Genomic DNA, 22,955 nt, shown 5'->3' on the forward strand with positions numbered 1-22,955 from the left:
CAGCAATATAACCTCATTGGTATTTATAGCTTCTCTTGCACTGTAATGGACGATTACGTGATGGATCCCAGCTGATGTTCTCTCCGTGGTCTCCATTCAATATGCCAAGTAACCCATACATGAAGTAGAGACGCAGTAAGAATATCTTAAAGAGATATATCTCATTAAAAAAATTAAAGTCTTGTGTTTTTTCTTAACCAGTCTTATAAACAGTATTTCCTTATTTGCCTCTGTATATGCCCACGTAAGTGAGGGCTGTGACCAACTGTGACAGGCATGTTTATGGTACTGATGAAAACACAAATACAGATACTGAAGAGACAAAAAGCTTCAGTGACTCTGTGCTACACACACCCTTCGAACTGACCTAGAATTTTCCGGTGAGCTTTACTTTAAAATTTTAATAAACTCTGCAATTAAAAAGTTCTCCTCTTTAAAATATATAAAAGAACTGAAAACACATAGATATCATATTTTACTTGTGTGACAGAAAATTAAAAATAAAACTGACATGTTTACAACCTACATAACTATAATTAATATTTTAAAAGTTATTCATTCATCCATCCATCTATACATCTGATGAATAAAACAGCCAGATCATGGGGACATACAGGGAGGAACATGCCCTAGGCCTCAGGGATATTATAATTTTGATGCAGTGACAAAATATCGAAAACGTAATTTCAAGTGTGATGTATGTCACAAAGGGAAAATGACCTAATCTAGACTTGCAGACATAGAAAGCTTCTTCCCAGAGAGTCATGCCCAAGGTGAGACGGGCCAGAAAAACACGAGCGAGGTGGTCCACAGGAGAGGGTAATAGAGAAGGCGCTCCGGGGCACAGAGAGTACGGGGAAAACGGCGCTTGATGAGGCTGGAGAGGGAGGCTGAGACAGGATAGTGCATGGTGAGGACCTTTAATTTTATCTGGAGGGCTCTGAGCAAGGGATGATTCAATGTTCATTCTCTAAACTTCAGAAAACTACAGAAAACAAATTATGACATGGTGAACTATTATAAGGCAATCACACTTATAACACACAATCCAGCCAAAGAAAGAAAACTTTACCAAGCACCCCAGAAGCCCTCATGTACCCCTTCCTAATCGTAGCCCCTCCTTCCTTCCAAAAGTAACCACCATCTTGAATGTTATAATAATCTTTTTTTTTCATTTCTTTTGTGTTTTCACACAAAAATACATTCACAGACACTCTAATTACGAACTCGTGGATTTTAACATACTTGATGGATTTCAATCCACTGACATTCTTATCCTTATTGAATTTCAAGTTGTCCCACTTTTGGTTGGTCAGAGTCTCATCAAAGTTCTTTTAACGTATCTTTGATAGTTTCCTTGTTATTGGTATGCCAAAATATTTCAGGACCATCTAGTATACTTCTGTCCCAGACTTGGTATCAGCCATTTCTCTAAGAACCCTTCTCTTAGTGGGATTATTTCAATATAAGAATGCTCAATATGACTAGGTTGTTCACTGTTTCTAGGTCTTTTCAGTGGACAGAGCTAGGATACAATCACTTCTTTGCATTCATAGATCTATAAATATAAAAGTGCTTATATGTGGAATGTAAAAGAAATCAAGGAGTCAAGAATCACTTAAAATTTTTGACCTGAGAAATTCAAAGACTGGCATCGCCATTTATTGAGGTGGGGAAAACTGCAAGAAAAGCAAGTCTGGGGAAGGTAATATAAGTTTGGTTTGGACATGTTACATTTGAGATTCCTATTAGACCTCCAAGTAGAGGCACCAAGTAGGCAGCTGGATAATAAGAACGAGGAATTCAGCAGATGAGTCAGGGCCAGGAATAAATCTGACAGTCATCAGCCAATAGGAAGAGTTAAAGTCATGAGACTGGGTGGAATCGCCTAGGTAGTCAATTACCTGACTGATTTTTTTCATGGGATTTAGTAAAGAGAACAACAAAAAGAAACAAGGAGAAGAAACTAAACACAACACTGTAAATCAACTATATTTCAAAAAAAATTTTTTTAAAAAGAAGAAACAAGGAGAGGTTTAACAAAAGGCAGAACTAAAACTTAAGCCTTGAGAGACGGGCGCGAGCCGCGGCTGAGGGCGCTGACTCCAGAGACGGGCGCAAGCCGCGGCTGGAGGCGCGGACCCCAAGGCGGGCGGGAGACGTTGGGGCTGCTGCTGCCGCCACCAAGGGGCCTGTGCGCGAGCGCAGGTCGCTCTCCACTCCCCTCTTCCGCGGAGCCTGTGCAGCCCGCCACTGCCGGGTTCCCGGGATCCGGAGACGACTTCCCCGGGAGAGCGCACGGCGGGCCTCGGGCTGGTGCAGAGTCACGCCGGACTTTGCCGCCGCAGGCCCGCCCCGCATTCCGTGCCCCTCCCTCCCCGCCGCCGGCCTCCGTACGCCAGAACCCCCGAATCAGCGGCTCCTTTAACCCCGTCCTGTCTGAGCAAAAAACAGACGCCCTCCAGCGACCTACACGCAGAGGCAGGGCCAAATCCAAAGCTGAGCCCCTGGGAGCTGTGAGAACAAAGAAGAGAAAGGGAAATCTCTCCCAGCAGCCTCAGAAGCAGCGGATTAAAGCTCCACAATCAACTTGATGTACCCTGCATCTGTGGAATACATGAATAGACAGCCAATCATCCCAAATTAAGGAGGTGGACTTTGGGAGCAAGATCTATGATTTTTCTCCCTATTCCTCTTTTTGTGAATGTGTATGTGTATGCTTCTGTGTGAGATCTTGTCTGTATAGTCTTGCTTCCACCATTTGTCCTAGGTTCTATCCGTCCATGGTTTTTTCTTAAAATTTTTTTTTCTTAATAATCAATTTTAATTTTAAGAACGTTATTATACTTTACCTTCGTCCTTTCTTTCTTTCTTTCTTTCCTTCCTTCCTTCCCTCCTTTAGACAACGAATCATCCCAAATTGAGGAGGTGGTCTCTGACAGCAAGATTTATGATTTTTCCCCCTTTACCTCTTTTTGTGAGGGTGTATGTGTACGCTTCTGTGTAAGACTTTGTCTGTATAGCTTTGCTTCCAACATTTGTCCTAAGGTTCTATCCGTCCCTTTTTTTTTTTTTTTTTCTAATTAAGAATTTTTTAATTCAATAACTTTATTATACTCTATTTTATTTTTACTGTATCTTCTTTCTGTTTTCCCTTCTTTCCCTCCTTCCTTCCTTCCTCCCTCCCTCCTTTCGTTCCTTCTTGCCTTCTTTCCTTCCTTGCTTCTTTCTTTCTTCCTTCCTTCCTTTCTTCCTTCCCTCCTTCCTTCCCTCCTTTAGACAACGAATTATCCCAAATTGAGGAGGTGGTCTCTGACAGCAAGATTTATGATTTTTCCCCCTTTACCTCTTTTTGTGAGGGTGTATGTGTACGCTTCTGTGTAAGACTTTGTCTGTACAGCTTTGCTTCCAACATTTGTCCTAAGGTTCTATCCGTCCTTTTTTTTTTTTTTTTTTTTTCTAATTAAGAATTTTTTAATTCAATAACTTTATTATACTCTATTTTATTTTTACTGTATCTTCTTTCTGTTTTCCCTTCTTTCCCTCCTTCCTTCCTTCCTCCCTCCCTCCTTTCGTTCCTTCTTGCCTTCTTTCCTTCCTTGCCTCTTTCTTTCTTCCTTCCTTCCTTCCTTCCTTCCCTCCTTCCTTCCCTCCTTTAGACAACGAATTATCCCAAATTGAGGAGGTGGTCTCTGACAGCAAGATTTATGATTTTTCCCCCTTTACCTCTTTGTGTGAGGGTGTATGTGTACGCTTCTGTGTAAGACTTTGTCTGTACAGCTTTGCTTCCAACATTTGTCCTAAGGTTCTATCCGTCCTTTTTTTTTTTTTTTTTTCTAATTAAGAATTTTTTAATTCAATAACTTTATTATACTTTATTTTATTTTTACTGTATCTTCTTTCTTTTTGTTTTTACTTCTTTCCCTCCTTCCTTCCTCCCTCCCTCCCTCCCTCCTTTCGTTCCTTCTTGCCTTCTTTCCTTCTTTGCTTCTTTCTTTCTTTCTTCCTTCCTTCCTTCCCTCCTTCCTTCCCTCCTTTCCTTCTTTCTTTCCTCATACATCTACTAATTCCCTCTACTTTTTCTCCCTTTTATTCTGAGCCGTGTGGATGAAAGGCTCTTGGTGCTCCAGCCAGGAGCCAGGGCTCTCCCTCTGAGGTAGGAGAGCCAACTTCAAGACACTGGTTCACAAGAGACCTCCCAGCTCCAGATAATATCAAACGGCGAAAATCTCCCAGAGACCTCCATCTTAACACCAGCACCCAGCTTCACTCAACGACCAGCAAGCCACAGTGCTGGACAACCTGTGCCAAACAACTAGCAAAACAGGAACACAACCCCACCCATTAGCAGAGAGGCTGCCTAAAATCATAATAAGGCCACAGACACCCCAAAACACACCACCAGACGTGAACCTGCCCACTAGAGAGACAAGATCCAGCCTCTTCCACCACAACACAGGCACTAGTCCCCTCCACCAGGAAGCCTACACAACCCACTGAACCAACCTTAGCCACTGGAGACAGACATCAAAAACAGGAGGAACTACGAACCTGCAGCCTGCAAAAAGGAGACCCCAAACACAGTAAGATAAGCAAAATGAGAAAACAGAAAAACACACAGCAGATAAAGGAGCAAGATAAAAATGCACCAGACCTAACAAATGAAGAGGAAATAGGCAGTCTACCTGAAAAAGAATTCAGAATAATGATAGTAAGGTTGATCCGAAATCTTGGAGATAGAATGGACAATAGAATGGACAAAATGCAAGAATCAGTTAACAAGGACCTAGAAGAACTAAAGATGAAACAAGCAATGATGAACAACACAATAAATGAAATTAAAAATACTCTAGATGGGATCAATAGCAGAATAACTGAGGCAGAAGAACGGATAAGTGACCTGGAAGATAAAATAGTGGAAATAACTACTGCAGAGCAGAATAAAGAAAAAAGAATGAAAAGAACTGAGGACAGTCTCAGAGACCTCTGGGACAACATTAAACGCACCAACATTCGAATTATAGGGGTTCCAGAAGAAGAAGAGAAAAAGAAAGGGACTGAGAAAATATTTGAAGAGATTATAGTTGAAAACTTCCCTAATATGGGAAAGGAAATAGTTAATCAAGTCCAGGAAGCACAGAGAGTCCCATACAGGATAAATACAAGGAGAAATACGCCAAGACACATATTAATCAAACTGTCAAAAATTAAATACAAAGAAAGCATATTAAAAGCAGCAAGGGAAAAACAACAAATAACACATAAGGGAATCCCCATAAGGTTAACAGCTGATCTTTCAGCAGAAACCCTACAAGCCAGAAGGGAGTGGCAGGACATACTGAAAGTGATGAAGGAGAAAAACCTGCAACCAAGACTACTCTACCCAGCAAGGATCTCATTCAGATTTGATGGAGAAATAAAAACCTTTACAGACAAGCAAAAGCTGAGAGAGTTCAGCACCACCAAACCAGCTTTACAACAAATGCTAAAGGATCTTCTCTAGGCAAGAAACACAAGAGAAGGAAAAGACCTATAATAACGAACCCAAAACAATATAGAAAATGGGAATAGGAACATACATATCGATAATTACCTTAAATGTAAATGGACTAAATGCTCCCACCAAAAGACACAGATTAGCTGAATGGATACAAAAACAAGACCCTTACATATGCTGTCTACAAGAGACCCACTTCAGACCTAGAGACACATACAGACTAAAAGTAAGGGGATGGAAAAAGATATTCCATGCAAATGGAAACCAAAAGAAAGCTGGAGTAGCAATTCTCATATCAGACAAAATAGACTTTAAAATAAGGACTATTAAAAGAGACAAAGAAGGACACTACATAATGATCAAGGGATCGATCCAAGAAGAAGATATAACAATTGTAAATATTTATGCACCCAACATAGGAGCACCTCAATACATAAGGCAAATACTAACAGCCATAAAAGGGGAAATTGACAGTAACACATTCATAGTAGGGGACTTAAACACCCCACTTTCACCCATGGACAGATCATCCAAAATGAAAATAAATAAGGAAACACAAGCTTTAAATGATACATTAAACAAGATGGACTTAATTGATATTTATAGGACACTCCATCCAAAAACAAAAGAATACACATTTTTCTCAAGTGCTCACGGAACATTCTCCAGGATAGATCATATCTTGGGTCACAAATCAAGCCTTGGCAAATTTAAGAAAATTGAAATTGTATCAAGTATCTTTTCTGACCACAACGCCATGAGACTAGATATCAATTACAGGAAAAGATCTGTAAAAAATACAAACACATGGAGGCTAAACAATACACTACTTAATAATGAAGTGATCACTGAAGAAATCAAAGAGGAAATCAAAAAATACCTAGAAACAAATGACAATGGAGACACAACGACCCAAAACCTGTGGGATGCAGCAAAAGCAGTTCTAAGGGGGAAGTTTATAGCAATACAAGCCCACCTTAAGAAGCAGGAGACATCTAGAATAAACAACCTAACCTTGCACCTCAAGCAATTAGAGAAAGAAGAACAAAAAAACCCCAAAGCTAGCAGAAGGAAAGAAATCATAAAAATCAGATCAGAAATAAATGAAAAAGAAATGAAGGAAACAATAGCAAAGATCAATGAAACTAAAAGCTGGTTCTTTGAGAAGATAAACAAAATAGATAAACCACTAGCCAGACTTATCAAGAAAAAAAGGGAGAAGACTCAAATCAATAGAATTAGAAATGAAAAAGGAGAAGTAACAACTGACACTGCAGAAATAAAAGAGATCATGAGAGATTACTACAAGCAACTCTATGCCAATAAAATGGACAATCTGGAAGAAATGGACAAATTCTTAGAAATGCACAACCTGCCAAGACTGAATCAGGAAGAAGTAGAAAATATGAACAGACCAATCACAAGTACTGAAATTGAAACTGTGATTAAAAATCTTCCAACAAAGAAAAGCCCAGGACCAGATGGCTTCACAGGCGAATTCTATCAAACATTTAGAGAAGAGCTAACACCTATCCTTCTCAAACTCTTCCAAAATATAGCAGAGGGAGGAACACTCCCAAACTCATTCTACGAGGCCACCATCACCTTGATACCAAAACCAGGCAAGGATGTCACAAAGAAAGAAAACTACAGACCAATATCACTGATGAACATAGATGCAAAAATCCTCAACAAAATACTAGCAAACAGAATCCAACAGCACATTAAAAGGATCATACACCATGATCAGGTGGGGTTTATCCCAGGAATGCAAGGATTCTTCAATATACGCAAATCTATCAATGTGATAAACCATATTAACAAACTGAAGGAGAAAAACCATATGATCATCTCAATAGATGCAGAGAAAGCTTTTGACAAAATTCAACACCCATTTATGATAAAAACCCTGCAGAAAGTAGGCATAGAGGGAACTTTCCTCAACATAATAAAGGCCATATACGACAAGCCCACAGCAAACATCATCCTCAATGGTGAAAAACTGAAAGCATTTCCACTAAGATCAGGAACAAGACAAGGGTGCCCACTCTCACCACTCTTATTCAACATAGTTTTGGAAGTTTTAGCCACAGCAATCAGAGAAGAGAAGGAAATAAAAGGAATACAAATCGGAAAAGAAGAAGTAAAGCTGTCACTGTTTGCAGATGACATGATCCTATACATAGAGAAGCCTAAAGATGCTACCAGAAAACTACTAGAGCTAATCAATGAATTTGGTAAAGTAGCAGGATACAAAATTAATGCACAGAAATCTCTGGCATTCCTATATACTAATGATGAAAAATCTGAAAGTGAAATCAAGAAAACACTCCCATTTACCATTGCAACAAAAAGAATAAAATATCTAGGAATAAACCTACCTAAGGAGACAAAAGACCTGTATGCAGAAAACTATAAGACACTGATGAAAGAAATTAAAGATGATACAAATAGATGGAGACATATACCATGTTCTTGGATTGGAAGAATCAACATTGTGAAAATGACTCTACTACCCAAAGCAATCTATAGATTCAATGCAATCCCTATCAAACTACCACTGGCATTTTTCACAGAACTAGAACAAAAAATTTCGCAATTTGTATGGAAACACAAAAGACCCCGAATAGCCAAAGCAATCTTGAGAACAAAAAAAGGAACTGGAGGAATCAGGCTCCCTGACTTCAGACTATACTACAAAGCTACAGTTATCAAGACAGTATGGTACTGGCACAAAAACAGAAAGATAGATCAATGGAACAGGATAGAAAGCCCAGAGATAAACCCATGCACATATGGACACCTTATCTTTGATAAAGGTGGCAGGAATGTACAGTGGAAAAAGGACAGCCTCTTCAATAAATGGTGCTGGGAAAACTGGACAGGTACATGTAAAAGAATGAAATTAGAACACTCCCTAACACCATACACAAAAATAAGCTCAAAATGGATTAAAGACCTAAATATAAGGACAGAAACTATCAAACTATTAGAGGAAAACATAGGCAGAACACTCTATGACATAAATCACAGCAAGATTCTTTCTGACCCACCCCCTAGAGTAATGGAAATAAAAACAAAAATAAACAAATGGGACCTAATGAAACTTCAAAGCTTTTGCACAGCAAAGGAAACCATAAACAAGACCAAAAGACAACCCTCAGAATGGGAGAAAATATTTGCAAATGAAGCAACTGACAAAGGATTAATCTCCAAAATTTACAAGCAGCTCATGCAGCTCAACAACAAAAAAACAAACAACCCAATCCAAAAATGGGCAGAAGACCTAAATAGACATTTCTCCAAAGAAGATATACAGACTGCCAACAAACACATGAAAGAATGCTCAACATCATTAATCATTAGAGAAATGCAAATCAAAACTACAATGAGATATCATCTCACACCAGTCAGAATGGCCATCATCAATAAATCTAGAAACAATAAATGCTGGAGAGGGTGTGGAGAAAAGGGAACCCTCTTGCACTGCTGGTGGGAATGTGAATTGGTTCAGCCACTATGGAGAACAGTATGGAGGTTCCTTAAAAAACTACAAATAGAACTACCATATGACCCAGCAATCCCACTACTGGGCATATACCCTGAGAAAACCGAAATTCAAAAAGAGTCATGTACCAAAATGTTCATCGCAGCTCTATTTACAATAGCCCGGAGATGGAAACAACCTAAGTGCCCATCATCGGATGAATGGATAAAGAAGATGTGGCACATATATACAATGGAATATTACTCAGCCATAAAAAGAAACGAAATTGAGCTATTTGTAATGAGGTGGATAGACCTAGAGTCTGTCATACACAGTGAAGTAAGTCAGAACGAAAAAGACAAATACAGTATGCTAACACATATATATGGAATTTAAGAAAAAAAAAAATGTCATGAAGAACCTAGGGGTAAGGCAGGAATAAAGACGCAGACCTCCTAGAGAACGGACTTGAGGTTATGGGGAGGGGGAAAGGTGAGCTGTGACGGGGCGAGAGAGAGTCATGGACATATACACACTAACAAACATAGTAAGGTAGATAGCTAGAGGGAAGCAGCCGCATGGCACGGGGATATTGGCTCGGTGCTCTGTGACAGCCTGGAGGGGTGGGATAGGGAGGGTGGGAGGGAGGGAGACGCAAGAGGGAAGAGATATGGGAACATATGTATATGTATAACTGATTCACTTTGTTATAAAGCAGAAACTAACACACCATTGTAAAGTAATTATACCCCAATAAAGATGTTAATTAAAAAAAAAAATAAATAAAAAAATAAAACTTAAGCCTTTACTTCTACTTGAAATGGTAATAACATACCTGGTAAGAAACTTCTGCTCTCACTGAATCCATGAAATCCTGATCAGTTGGGTAAAGTGCACAGGCAAACATAAAATCCTGCCATACCTATCAAATCAAATAAAAGGCAATATAGCACTTCCATAGATTTTACTGCCCAGAAAGAAATTCTTCATTCTGAACTTTGGGCATTATCTTTCATGCAAATGAAAAATCAACTTAGCCCAATGAGTGTGATCATTTGAGCATCACAAAGCATGAGGTACTGGGAAAGGCACTCACAGACTCTCTGGAACTGTAGGGAAACCTGAGAAGAGAAAATGTTAGGTAGGCAGAAAAGAAAAAGAAGAAAAGGGAATTCAAATAATGAAACAGTGCTTGTGCTGAGGGGAATATGAAATTCAGTAAGAAGCTTTCTCCCAACCCCTTCTCACTCCTGATTCACTCTGATTTTCACCAGGAATTTGGTACTGAGTGATGGCCCAGACTGTTAAGAAACATATTTTGTTTATAAAGGAATTAACTTCATGGCCAAAAGGATTACTACATGGACAGTTTAGAAATGAAACCACTTAAGTGCATTGCTAGGGAGGCCATTACGACGCAGTAGTTGGCCTGACTCAGAACTTCAGTTCCACCATATACCCACTGTGTGAGTTTGGGCTAGTTAACTTCTCCACATGTCAGTTTTCCTACCTGTAAAATGGGGATAGAGAACAACAGTAACTACCTCATAGAGTGGGCATGAAGCTAAAATAAAATAATAGCTGCAGAGCACTGAGAACAATGCCTGGAATATTACAGCATATTGTCACATCATCATGACCATGAGCATTGTCAATATTATTAAAATTACTACTCTGCTATGAAGTGCTTTATATTTTAGAACTGTAATGCTAGAACTAAAAGACTATATTTCCTTTGCTTAACCCTCACCAATGCAAACTATGTTCGGAGTACTTAATGACAATATTAAGCACAGCTATTAAAATTTAATTTTATCATTTTTCTTCTCTCTAGGTCTTGTTAGATCTCCTTAAAGTTAAAACTTTTTAATATTGTATTTTCTTTTTTATGCTTACCCACCTATCACAAAGACAATTACAAAGAAAATATAGATATATGCTTAGATATAACCAATACGCAGAATGTCTATCATTTAAAATAATTATGATATTCACTATCAACTATGGCTCAGGGTTTGCGAGATGCCATTTATTCCTTTGCAGAAAAGTGGAACATCATTCCTGGCTCTGAGAAAAGAAGGAATGGGCTATGATATCACTTATACGTGGGATCTAAAATATGACACAAATGAATTTATTTATGACACAGAAACACAGACATAGAAAACAAACTTATGATTATCAAAGGGGAAGGCTGGGGAAGGATAAATTAGGAGTTTGGGATTAGCAGATACAAACTACTATATATAAAATAGATAAACAACAAGGTCCTACTGTGTAGCATAGGGAACTATATTCAATATCCTGTAATAAACCATAAAGGAAAAGAATATGCATATATATGTATAACTGAATCACTTCACTGTACACCTGAAACTAGCATAACATTGTAAATCAACTACACTTCAATGACAAAAAAACACAAAGGAATAGGCAATATCACCCACTCAGAACACTGGAGGTCAAACTGAGGATACAGTAACAAATCAACAAAGAAAATAATGAGCTGTCAATTACTCACCATTATTCCTAGTTCATCACAGAGTTCATAGAATTCATCCTGCTCATAAATTCCTCCTCCCCAAACCCGGAGAGCATTCATGTTAGCATCCACAACAGACTGCAAAAGGAGCCGTAATCTACAGAAGAAGTTTTAAAAACAAATGCCAATTTGAAACCTTGGGGATGTTAAAAAAAATAAAAAGATAAAAAAACCACATTGTGGTTGATAAACACATTTCAAATAGCTGTTAGAAGGACACATTTTTAAATCATGATGGTTTGGATACAACGCTAAGTGAAGAAAGTGAGACAAAATTATATACACATTAACTGTAACCACATTAAATAAACAAACCTACAGAAAAATTACAGGTGAAATCTTTTCTCTGCCTTCCAAATTTCAGTCATGCTATTACACTATTTTTAAAACTAAATTTTTGTTTGTTTTGTTTTTTCTATATGTATTTTTTAATATCTTTATTGGAATATAATTGCTTCACAATTTTGTGTTAGTTTCTGTTGTACAACAAAGTGAATCAGCTATAAGTATACATATATTCCCATATCCCCTCCCTCTTCAGCCTCCCTTCCACCCTCCCTATCCCACCCCTCTAGGTCAACACAAAGCATTGAGCTGATTTCCCGGTGATATGCAGCTGCTTCCCACTAGCTATTTTACATTTGGTAGTGTATATATGTCAATGCTACTCTCCCACTTCATCCCAGCTTCCCCTTCACCCCGTGTCCTCAAGTCAGTTCTCTACGTCTGCATCTTTATTCCTGCCCTGCCACTAGGTTCATCAGTACCGTTTCTTTAGATTCCATATATGTGCATTAGCATACAGTATTTGTTTTTCTCTTTCTGAATTACTTCACTCTGTATGACAGACTCTAGGTCCATCCACCTCATTACAAATAACTCAATTTCGTTCCTTTTTATGGCTGAGTAATATTCCATTGTATATATGTGCCACATCTTCTTTATCCATTCATCTGTCAATGGACACTTAAGTTGCTTCCATGTCCTGGCTATTGTAAACAGAGCTGCAATGAATATTGTGGTACACGACTCTTTTTGAATTATGGTTTTCTCAGGGTATGTGCTCAGTAGTGGGATTGCTGGATCATATGGTAGTTCTATTTGTAGTTTTTTAAGGAACCTCCATACTGTTTTCCATAGTGGCTGTAACAATTTACATTCCCACCAACAGTGCAAGAGGGTTCCCTTTTCTCCACACCATCTCCAGCATTTAACATTTGTAGATTTTTTGATGATGGCCATTCTGACTGGTGTGAGGTGATACCTCATTGTAGTTTTGATTTGCATTTCTCTAATGATCAGGAATGTTGAGCATCCTTCCATATGTTTGTTGGCAATCTGTATGTCTTCTTTGAAGAAATGTCTAGTTAGGTCTTCTGCCCATTTTTGGATTGGGTTGTTTTCTTTTTTGATATTGAGCTGCATGAGCTGCTTATAAATTTTGGAGATTAATCCTTGTCAGTTGCTTCATTTGCAAATATTTTCTCCCATTCTGAGGGTTGTCTTTTCGTGTTGTTCATGGTTTCCTTTGTTGTGCAAAAGCTTTTAAATTTCATTAGGTCCCATTTGTTTATTTTTGTTTTTATTTCCATTTCTCTAGGAGGTGGGTCAACAAGGATCTTGCTGTGATTTATGTCATACAGTGTTCTGCCTATGTTTTCCTCTAAGAGTTTTACAGTGTCTGGCCTTACCTTTAGGTCTTTAATCCGTTTTGAGTTTATTTTTGTGTATGGCATTAGGAAGTGTTCTAATTTCATTTTTTACATGTCCAGTTTTCCCAGCATCACTTGTTGAAGAGACTGTCTTTTCTCCATTGTATATTCTTGCCTCCTTTGTCAAAGATAAGGTGACCATATGTGCGTGGGTTTATCTCTGGTCTTTCTACCCATTTCCATTGATCTATATTTCTGTTTTTGTGCCAGTACCATACTGTCTTGATTACTGTAGCTTTGTAGTGTAGACTGAAGTCAGGGAGCCTGATTCCTCCAGCTCCATTTTTCTTTCTCAAGATTGCTTTGGCTATTCGGGATCTTATGTGTTTCCATACAAACTGTAAAATTTTTTGTCCTAGTTCTGTGAAAAATATCATTGGTAATTTGATAGGGATTGCACTGAATAGAACTACCATATGACCCAGCAATCCCACTACTGGGCATATATCCTGAGAAAACCATAATTCAAAAAGATACATGTACCACAATGTTCATTGCAGCACTATTTACAATTGCCAGGACATGGAAGCAACCTAAATGCCCATAACAGATGAATGGATAAAGAAGATGTGGCACATATGTACAATGGAATGTTATTTTCTGCAGCTCTTGAGATGATCATATAGTTTTTATCCTTCAGTTTGTTAATATGGTGTATCACATTGACTGATTTGCATATGTTGAAGAATCCTTGCATTCCTGGGATAAACCCCACTTGATCATGGTGTATCATCCTTTTAATGGGTTGTTGGATTCTGCTTGCTAGTATTTTGTTGAGGATTTTAGCATCTATGTTCATCAGTGATACTGACCTGTAATTTTCTTTCCTTGCGACATCTTTGTCTGGTTTTGGTATCAGGGTGATGTTGGCCCCATAGAATGAGTTTGGGAGTGTTCCTCCCTCTGCTATATTTTGGAAGAGTTTGAGGATAGGTGTTAGCTCTTCTCTAAATGTTTGACAGAATTTGCCTGTGAAGCCATCTAGCCCTGGGCTTTTATTTGTTGGAATATCGTTAATCACAGTTTCAATTTCATTACTTGTGATTGGTCTGTTCATGTTTTCTATTTCTTCCTGTTTCAGTCTTCGAAGGTTGTCCTTTTCTAAGAATTTGTCCATTTAATCCAGGTTGTCCATTTTATCGGCATAGAGTGGTTGTAGTAGTCTATGATACTTTGTATTTCAGCAGTGTCAGTTGTTACTTCTCCTTTTTCATTTCTAACTCTGTTGATTTGAGCCTTCTCCCTTTTTTTCCTGATGAGTCTGGCTAATGGTTTATCAATTTTGTTTATCTTCTCAAAGAACCAGCTTTTAGTTTTATTGATATTTGTTGTTGTGTCCTTCATTTCTTTTTCCTTTATTTCTGATCTGATCTTTATGATTTCTTTCCTTCTGCTAACTTTGGGTTTTTTTTGTTTTTCTCTAATTGCTTTAGGTATAAGGTTAGGTTGTTTATTTCAGATTTTTCTTATTTCTTGAGGTAGGACTGTATTGCTATAAACTTCCCTCTTAGAACTGCTTTTGCTGCATCCCATAGGTTTTGGGTCATCGTGTTTTCATTATCATTTGTTTCTAGGTACTTTTGATTTCCTCTTTGATTTCTTTAGTGATCTCTTGGTTATTTAGTAGCGTATTGTTTAGCCTCCATGCATTTGTATTTTTTATAGTTCTTTTCCTGTCTTTGATATCTAGTCTCATAATGTTGTGGTCAGAAAAGATTCTTGATATGATTTCAATTTTCTTAAATTTACTGAGGCTTGAGTTGTGACCCAAAATGTGACCTATCCTGCAGAATGTTCCGTGTGCAGTTGAGAAGAAAGTGTATTCTGTTGTTTTTGGATGGAATGTCCCATAAATAGCAATTAAGTCCATCTGGTCTAATGTGTTATTTAAAGCTTGTGTTTCCTTGTTTATTTTCGTTTTGGATGATCTGTCCATTGGTGTAAGTGGGGTGTTAAAGTCACCCTACTATTACTGTGTTATTGTTGATTTCCCCTTTTATGGCTGTTAGCATTTGCCTTATGTATTGAGGTGCTCCTATGTTGGATGCATAGATATTTACAATTGTTATATCTTCTTCTTGGATTGATCCCTTGATCATATAGTGTCCTTCGTTGTCTCTTATAGTAGTTTTTATTTTAAAGTCTTTTTTGTCTGATATGAGTATTGCTACTCCAGCTTTCTTTTAATTCCCATTTGCATGTTATGTCTTTTTCCATCCCCTCACTTTCAGTCTGTATGTGTCCCTAGGTCTGAAGTTGGTCTCTAGTAGACAGCATATATACGGATCTTGTTTTCGTATCCATTCAGCCAGTTTGTGTCTTTTCGTTGGGGCATTTAATCCATCTACATTTAAGGTAATTATTGATATGCATATTCCTATTACCATTTTCGTAATTGTTTTGGGTTTGTTTTTGTAGGTCTTTTCCTTCTCTTGTGTTTCCTGCCTAGAGAAGTTCCTTTAGCATTTGTTGTAAAGCTGGTTGGTGATGCTGAATTCTCTTAACTTTTGCTTGTCTGTAAAGCTTTTGGTTTCTATGTCAAATCTGAATGAGATCCTTGCTGGGTAGAGTAATCCTGGTTGTAGGTTTTTCCCTTTCATCACTTTAAATATATCTTGCCACTCCCTTCTGGCCTGTAGAGTTTCTGCTGAAGGATCAGCTGTTAACCTTATGGGGATTCTCTTGTATATTATTTGTTGCTTTTCCCTTGCTGATTTTAATATTTTTTGTGTTTAATTTTTGTTTCATTCATATGTGTCTCAGCGTGTTTCTCCTTGGGTTTATCCTGTATGCGACTCTCTGCATTTCCTGGACTTGACTATTTCCTTTCCCATGTTGGGGAAGTTTTTAACTATAATTTCTTCAAATATTTTCTCAGACCCTTTCTTTTTTTCTTCTTCTTCTGAGACACCTTTAATTCGAATGTTGGTGCGTTTAATGTTGTCCCAGAGGTCTCTGAGACCGTCCTCCATTCCTTTCATTCTTTTTTCTTTATTCTGCTCTGTGGCAGTTATTTCCACCATTCTATCTTCCAGCTCACTTATCCGTTCTTCTGCCTCAGTTATTCTGCTATTGATTCCTTCTAGAGTATTTTTTGTTTTTTGTTTTTTTTTTTGCGGTATGTGAGCCTCTCACTGTTGTGGCCTCCCCTGTTGCGGAGCACAGGCTCCGGACGTGCAGGCTCAACGGTCATGGCTCACGGGCCTAGCCGCTCCACGGCATGTGGACACGAACCCATGTCCCCTGCATCGGCAGGCAGACTCTCAACCACTGCACCACCAGGGAAGCCCTAGAGTATTTTTAATTTCAGTTATTGTGCTGTTCATTACTGTTTGTTTGCTCTTTAGATCTTCTAGGTCCTTGTTAAATATTTCTTGTATTTTGTCTATTATATTTCCAAGATTTTGAATCATCTTTACTATCATTACTCTGAATTCTTTTTCAGGTACTTTGCCTATTTCCTCTTCATTTATTTGGTCTTGTTGGTTTTTATCTTGCTCCTTTGCCTGTAAGATATTTCTCTGTCTTCTCATTTTGTGTAATTTACAGTATTTGAGGTCTCCTTTCCCTCGGCTGTAGGGTCGTAGTTCCTCTTGCTTCTGTTCTCTGCCCGGTGGTGGGGTTGGTCCAGTGTCTTGTGTAGGCTTCCTGATGGAAGGGACTGGTGCCTGCGTTCTGGTGGGTGAAGCTGAGCCTTTTCCCTCTGATGAGTAGGGCCGTGTCAGGTGGTATGCTTTGGGGTGTCTGTGAGCTTAGTATGGCTTTAGGTAGTCTGTGTGCTGATGGGTGCATTTGTGTTCCTGTCTTGTTGTTTGTTGTGAGGCGTCCAGCACTGGGAGCTGCTGGCAGTTGGGTGAAGCTGGTTCTTGGATTCAGATAGAGGCCTCCGTGAGAGCTCTCAGAGATTAATCTTCCCTGGGGCTGGGAATTCTCTACTGGTCCAGCATCCTGGACTCAGTGTTCCCACTCCAGAGCCTCAGGCCCGACTTCTGGTCGAGGGACCAACACCCTGCAAGTCGCTTGTCCCGGCAATAAAGGGGTTTAAAAAAAAAAAGAAAAAAAAGTCTAACAAAACCCCAGACAAACGGTAAAAAGTAAAATCAAACAAATAGAAACAGAAACAAGGACATGCTCACACACAAAAGAAACAAAAACAGAACCAAGTAAAGCAAATAGCAAGAGAATAACCAGACAAACAAAAGAACCCAAGACAAAATCAAGCAATTAAGAAGAAAGCCGACAAAAACCCAAAACCAAAAAACAAAACCACAGCAGAGTGCCAACCGAAGAATGAAGCAAGGAAACAAAACTGAAAAACATGACATTTTAAAGAAGAAAAAGAAGAGAAAGAGAAAGGGGAAAGAAGACAGAACAGAAAAGCAACATAGAAACAGAAATCTAAAAAAGTAATAATAAAGTAGAAAATATATTAAAGAAAAAAAAGACAAACAAAACCCCAGAGAAATGTTAAAAACAAAACCAAACAAACAGAAACAAGGAAATACACACACACGTAAAAGAAACAAAAAGAGGCAAATAAAACAAAAAGCAAGAGAACAACCAGACAAATAGAACTCAAAAATGAAATCAATTAGGATTAATACTAACAGAAACACATAACCTAAAAACAAAACCAAAGCAGTGTGCCCACTGAAGAATAAAGCAAGGAAATAGAACAAACTGATAACAATGATTTAAAAATAATAATAATAAAATAAAAAGGGGAAAAACACAGAACAGAAAAGCAAAATAGAAATGGAAATATTAAAAAAAAACTGAAGAAAAAGAGGAAGAAAAAAATTAGGGAAAAGAACACAGAACAACAGAAAAGCAAAGTAAAAACAGAAATGTATAAAAAAATAAATATGTTATAAAACACAGAGATCCCAAAATACTAAAAAAGAACAAACACAAAAAGAAAGAAAAAGAAACCAAAGGAAAAAAAAAAAAGAAGCCAGAACCAACAACAGAATGAATCAAAACATAATAAAATTAATAGTAATAATTATGTTTCCCTGGGGTATCTGCTGTGAAGGTCCTTGCACACGCAGTGAGCCATAGTCCCCCTCCGCCTCCCCAGGAGCCCCTCCTCTGGCTCTGGGCTGGTCTCCAGACCTGCTGTAGGCCCTGTGGGGACCCCTCTGACCCTGATGTGGCCCACTTCCTGCGTGTGCTGCCCCCAAAGTCCACAGCTGACAGAGCTGGACCGTTTTCATTTGTGGGAACACTCATTGTCTACTCAGATGTTCCATAGACACAGGGTCTTCCTAGCTGACCATGGGGATTTAATCTGCATCTTGTACAGCTGATGGAAAGATTTTCCATCCTCTTCCTTAGTCACCCCATCCCTGGGGTTCAGCTTTGGTTTTATCCCCACCTCTGCGTGTGGTCCGCCCACAGGAGTCTGGTCCTGAGGCTGCCTTGGAGCTCTTGGGTCTGGCCCTGTGAGGACCGGGTGCAGAGGTGGTATGACTGCTTGGATCACGGGAGCCCCAGCGGCGCCAAATGCACAGGGGAGCCGGCAGCCATGGGTGCAAGAGATATGGCCCTAGTGAGGGCCTTTTCCAGGGCTCAGCATAAGGCATGTGAGAGCCAGCCCTGGCTGGGGTTTTTCTGGCACCCAGCCTAAGGCATGTAAGGGCCAGCCCTGAGAGGGTGGTTGTTTATTTTTTTAATTGCCCTGCAGCCAGCACGTGAGGGCCAGCTCTGAGCAGGCTTCTTTTATTGTCGTCGGCAGGCGGCGACATGTGGGGAGAGAGAGGTTACAATAGTGGCTCCTCCCCCTGCGTGGGACTCAGCAGTAGTGCCCTGCTTCCATGGCTGTCCAGTCTTCCTCCATAGGCATTCCCTGCTGCGGATTTCTTCCCTCCCGTCCCCTCAGTCCGTCTCCCCACAACCAACAGCAGTTCTCACTCTGGGCCTGTTCTCCAATCCCCACACACCAGCTCCCAGCCCCCTTGCACACCTGTGAACACACATCCCAGTGCGGGGCACATAGGGCCGAGGTACGGACCGTCTGTGTAGTTCTCACTCTGTTCCGTCTGCCACAGATCAGCAGCTTCAAGCTCTTCCGACAGCGTCAAATGCTTCCATTCTGTCCCAGTGGATTTCCCCATCGGAGAGGGGGTATCCCCATTACAGAGGGGGTTTCTCCCCATTTGGGAATCTCTCCTCTGCTTCAGCTCCCCATCCCGAGGGTGCAGGTCCCATTCCGCTTCCTCTCCTCCTCTTTCTCCCTTCCTTTTTTCCATCCTACCCAGTTATGCAGGGATCTTTATAGTCCTTTACATTGTCCAAGGTCTTCTGCTAGTTTTCAACTGGCGTTCAGTGAGCATTGTTGCATCTATAGATGTATTCCTGATGCATCCATGGAGAGAGATGAACTCCACGTCTACCTACTCCTCCACCATCTTGAATGCTCCTAAATTTTTGTCTTAAAGTTACTCCTGTAGAAAAATACTGTAAACTTTGGAAAGTATGTGCTTATTTTATATAACCATTTCAAACTATATGATAAAAATCAAATTTTGAATATTAGTATTTAGCTCTCTCTCATCCCTTTTTACAATTCCTCCACTCCAGTACTCCTTTATCTAGTAAACTTCCTTTCTGCGTTTACAATTTCTATTCACATCACCCTCAGGTAAGTACAGAAATTTGCAGCCACATTGAGAGTATGTACCCTCCATTTCCAGAACAGCATTCAGAAAGGAAGGAAAAAGGCCAATAACAGGATGACCACACACTCAGAGCACTGTGCTCCCAGCAAAGCCACCTATGGGCAGGTTTACTCATTGATCCAACTGTGCTGTACAGCCACTGCCAACCTGCCAGGAGTGGAAAGGAGCATTTGAAAAGGAGAAGAGTCAGCAAATTATCTGTGTTGTGTCTGGAGAATGATTGCATTTTCATATGAAATTCAAAACATTATACACATTTTGAAGTAAAAGGATATTACTACAACTTTTGGCAAAATTAGAGTTTACTTACCAGCCACATCTACATTCTAAACATAAGATATACGTCAATGCATGTTTGTACATTTAAATAAGTTAAATGTGTTTATTTTCACTTCACAAAGCTTATTTTCACTGTTACAAAGATAGTAGTTTATAAACCTAATCAGGAAATACTTTCTTGTTAAATTCTATTCTCAAAGCTTCAGAAAAACACTTTGAATTTTTAAATTTCTTTAGTTCTCTTTATTAAGGTAAAATTGAAAGAATGTGCAAATACCTTAGCATGAAAAGGTAAATATGGGTTCCTATTTCTTTTTAAGTGTGCAAAAAAAAAAGGCATTCTTCAAAAAAAAAAAAGAAAAAAATCCAAATTTAATCATATTTTTCCCCCAAAGGGGCTAACTATCCAAAATGTGCATTAGTCATTTTCTTGTTCCTCTAGAAAAAATCTATAAACGTTGGATGATTTCAGCAGTCTCAAATAGTTTAGCTGTAAGACTACCTATAGCTCATGAGAATGAAATAAATGATTTTAAAATCCTTTCTAAAATTTCCATCATCCTAGAATTATATATTACCTCTTGGTTCCTTCCACTGGAACTAAAAAAAGTTAAAATGAGTAGCTCTTAAGCTCTGTGGGACTGATAATATGAAGAGGAACAAGAAATAAAAGATGATAACTTACAAGGCAGAGGTTACTCGATCCTGGAATGAATCTGGGGGAATCCAATTCGAGCCTTTCAGAAATATTGGAAGTCCATTAATTTTGAAGTAGAAACTCAGACCACGGGATCCTTTTATGGGCTCTTCTATGAGTTCCACTGTCCTAAAATAAACCTGTTATTAACAGAATTAAATAATGAATACGAAATTTAAAACATAAGCATATGACAAAACCAAACTGTATTGTTTACTATAGCCTTAAAAAAATAAGCAAAAGAGGTTTTTGTGTGTGTGTGTGATACGCGGGCCTCTCACTGTTGTGGCCTCTCCCTCTGCGGAGCACAGGCTCCGGACGCGCAGGCTCAGTGGCCACGGCTCACGGGCCCAGCTGCTCCGCGGCATGTGGGATCCTCCCAGACCAGGGCATGAACCCGTGTCCCCTGCATCGGCAGGCGGACGCTCAACCACTGTGCCACCAGGGAAGCCCCCAAAAGAGATTTTTTTTAAAGTAAACTTCTGAGCAGTTTACAGGAACATAAATTAGTGTTAATTTTCTATCTGCTATGAAGTACTTAATATGGAAGTGCACATTTTAGAAAAAATATATATAAAGAAATTATTGCCAGGTCCTGTTATTTCTCTTTGAAAAGAAAAATACAGAAACCATTAAAGAGTGAAATATACTGTAGCCTTCCCCATGATGTAGGCATTTGCAATTATGTCAAAAGAAATATATTTGAGATAACACTTCAAAATTAAAACAAAAACTGATACTATTTCACGAAAGTGGGGAAAATATGTCACCAGTTAATCTGATGCATCTTTGAAAAACACATTCTCATTTCAGTGTTATTAAAATGTGCCAAAACATGCATTTTAGAACCAAAGAAATACAGTACAAGGTATTTCATAATCTAACAACTTTCCAATTTTAATAGCACATTATTATAAAGTCATTTTGCTTAATGGGCAATTTAATCCTAACTAATTATCACATCAAACTCAATGTCTGAGACAGCACTGGTATGGAGACTGGAGATGTAAGTGGTGCTCCAACTGGAAGAAAAGATGGAAGCACACAGTCCAGTGTTATCCTTGCTACGTGAGAAGAAGCTGAGACCTTTGTCCCTGTGACAGTCCAGCCAGGTTTCCCTACAGTTAAGAAGTGAGCAGCAAGACCCTAGATAGCAAAGATTGACATTCTTATCCAAATCTTCATTCTTTCCAGCCATAAACTGGATCAAGTACTGAGAGACACATTTCTATACCAACAAAGCCCTGTCTTGAAACCAAGATCATGCATTTCTTCTCTAGTTAAAAATAATTAATAAATCAACTTATTTCATGTAATAAAAGTGCCCACCATTCTTCCACTTTCTGACTCTTGCCCTAATTAATATGACATGACAAAAGATATCAGAGTTAACTTTATGAGAAGACACGGAACAAGGCCTGGATGAGGAGGATCTTGACATGGAATTACTACACCTGTTTTAGGATGCAAAAAAATAATGGTTACTGCCAGAGGTAACTTTTTTTTTTTTTTGGTACGTGGGCCTCTCACTGTTGTGGCCTCTCCAGTTGTGGAGCACAGGCTCCGGAAGTGCAGGCTCAGCAGCCATGGCTCACAGGCCCAGCCACTCCGTGGCATGTGGGATCTTCCCAGACCGGGGCACGAACCCATGTCCCCTGCATCAGCAGGCGGACCCTCAAACACTGCGCCACCAGGGAAGCCCCAGAGGTAACTTTTAAAACATCTTGATGGTAGATTCAAACATCTAGAACAGCAGTTCTTTAAATGTGGCCAGGGGACCATATGAGATCCCTGGGAACCTTTCAAGGGGGTTCCTGAGTTCAAAATTATTTTCACAGTAAAGCTAAAACATCATTTGCCTTTTCATTCTTACTCTCTTTTGAGTGTACAGTGGAATTTTCCAGAAGCTATGTGATGTGTAATGACATGGTCATTCTGACAGCTAATGGAATGTGTGCTTGTGTATTCTGGTGTGTTCTACTTCTCTAGCAGAGGTTGAGGGTATGAAGAGGTACATTTCCAGAGATTAACTCAATTTGTTCTCAGTACTACTGTGCTCTT

General features: G+C 39.2%; 1 protein-coding gene across 6 annotated transcripts in view; it reads right to left on the reverse strand.

The window, feature by feature from the left end:
- MANBA (mannosidase beta) overlaps window positions 1-22,955 on the reverse strand; it is a 158,022-nt gene that overhangs the window by 91,846 nt on the left and 43,221 nt on the right. For 5 of the 6 annotated variants that reach the window (XM_060012056.1, XM_060012057.1, XM_060012058.1 and 2 more), the window contains exons 8-10: window positions 20,883-21,034; window positions 11,506-11,623; window positions 9,820-9,906 (exon numbers count right to left, since the gene is read on the reverse strand). In XM_060012056.1, the coding sequence (XP_059868039.1) occupies window positions 9,820-9,906; window positions 11,506-11,623; window positions 20,883-21,034 (357 nt within the window). The remainder of the gene's footprint in view (window positions 1-9,819; window positions 9,907-11,505; window positions 11,624-20,882; window positions 21,035-22,955) is intronic. The other variant, XM_060012059.1, reaches the window with a different exon arrangement.

This window comes from Delphinus delphis, chromosome 5 (assembly GCF_949987515.2).
Source record: "Delphinus delphis chromosome 5, mDelDel1.2, whole genome shotgun sequence".
NCBI lineage: Eukaryota > Metazoa > Chordata > Mammalia > Artiodactyla > Delphinidae > Delphinus > Delphinus delphis.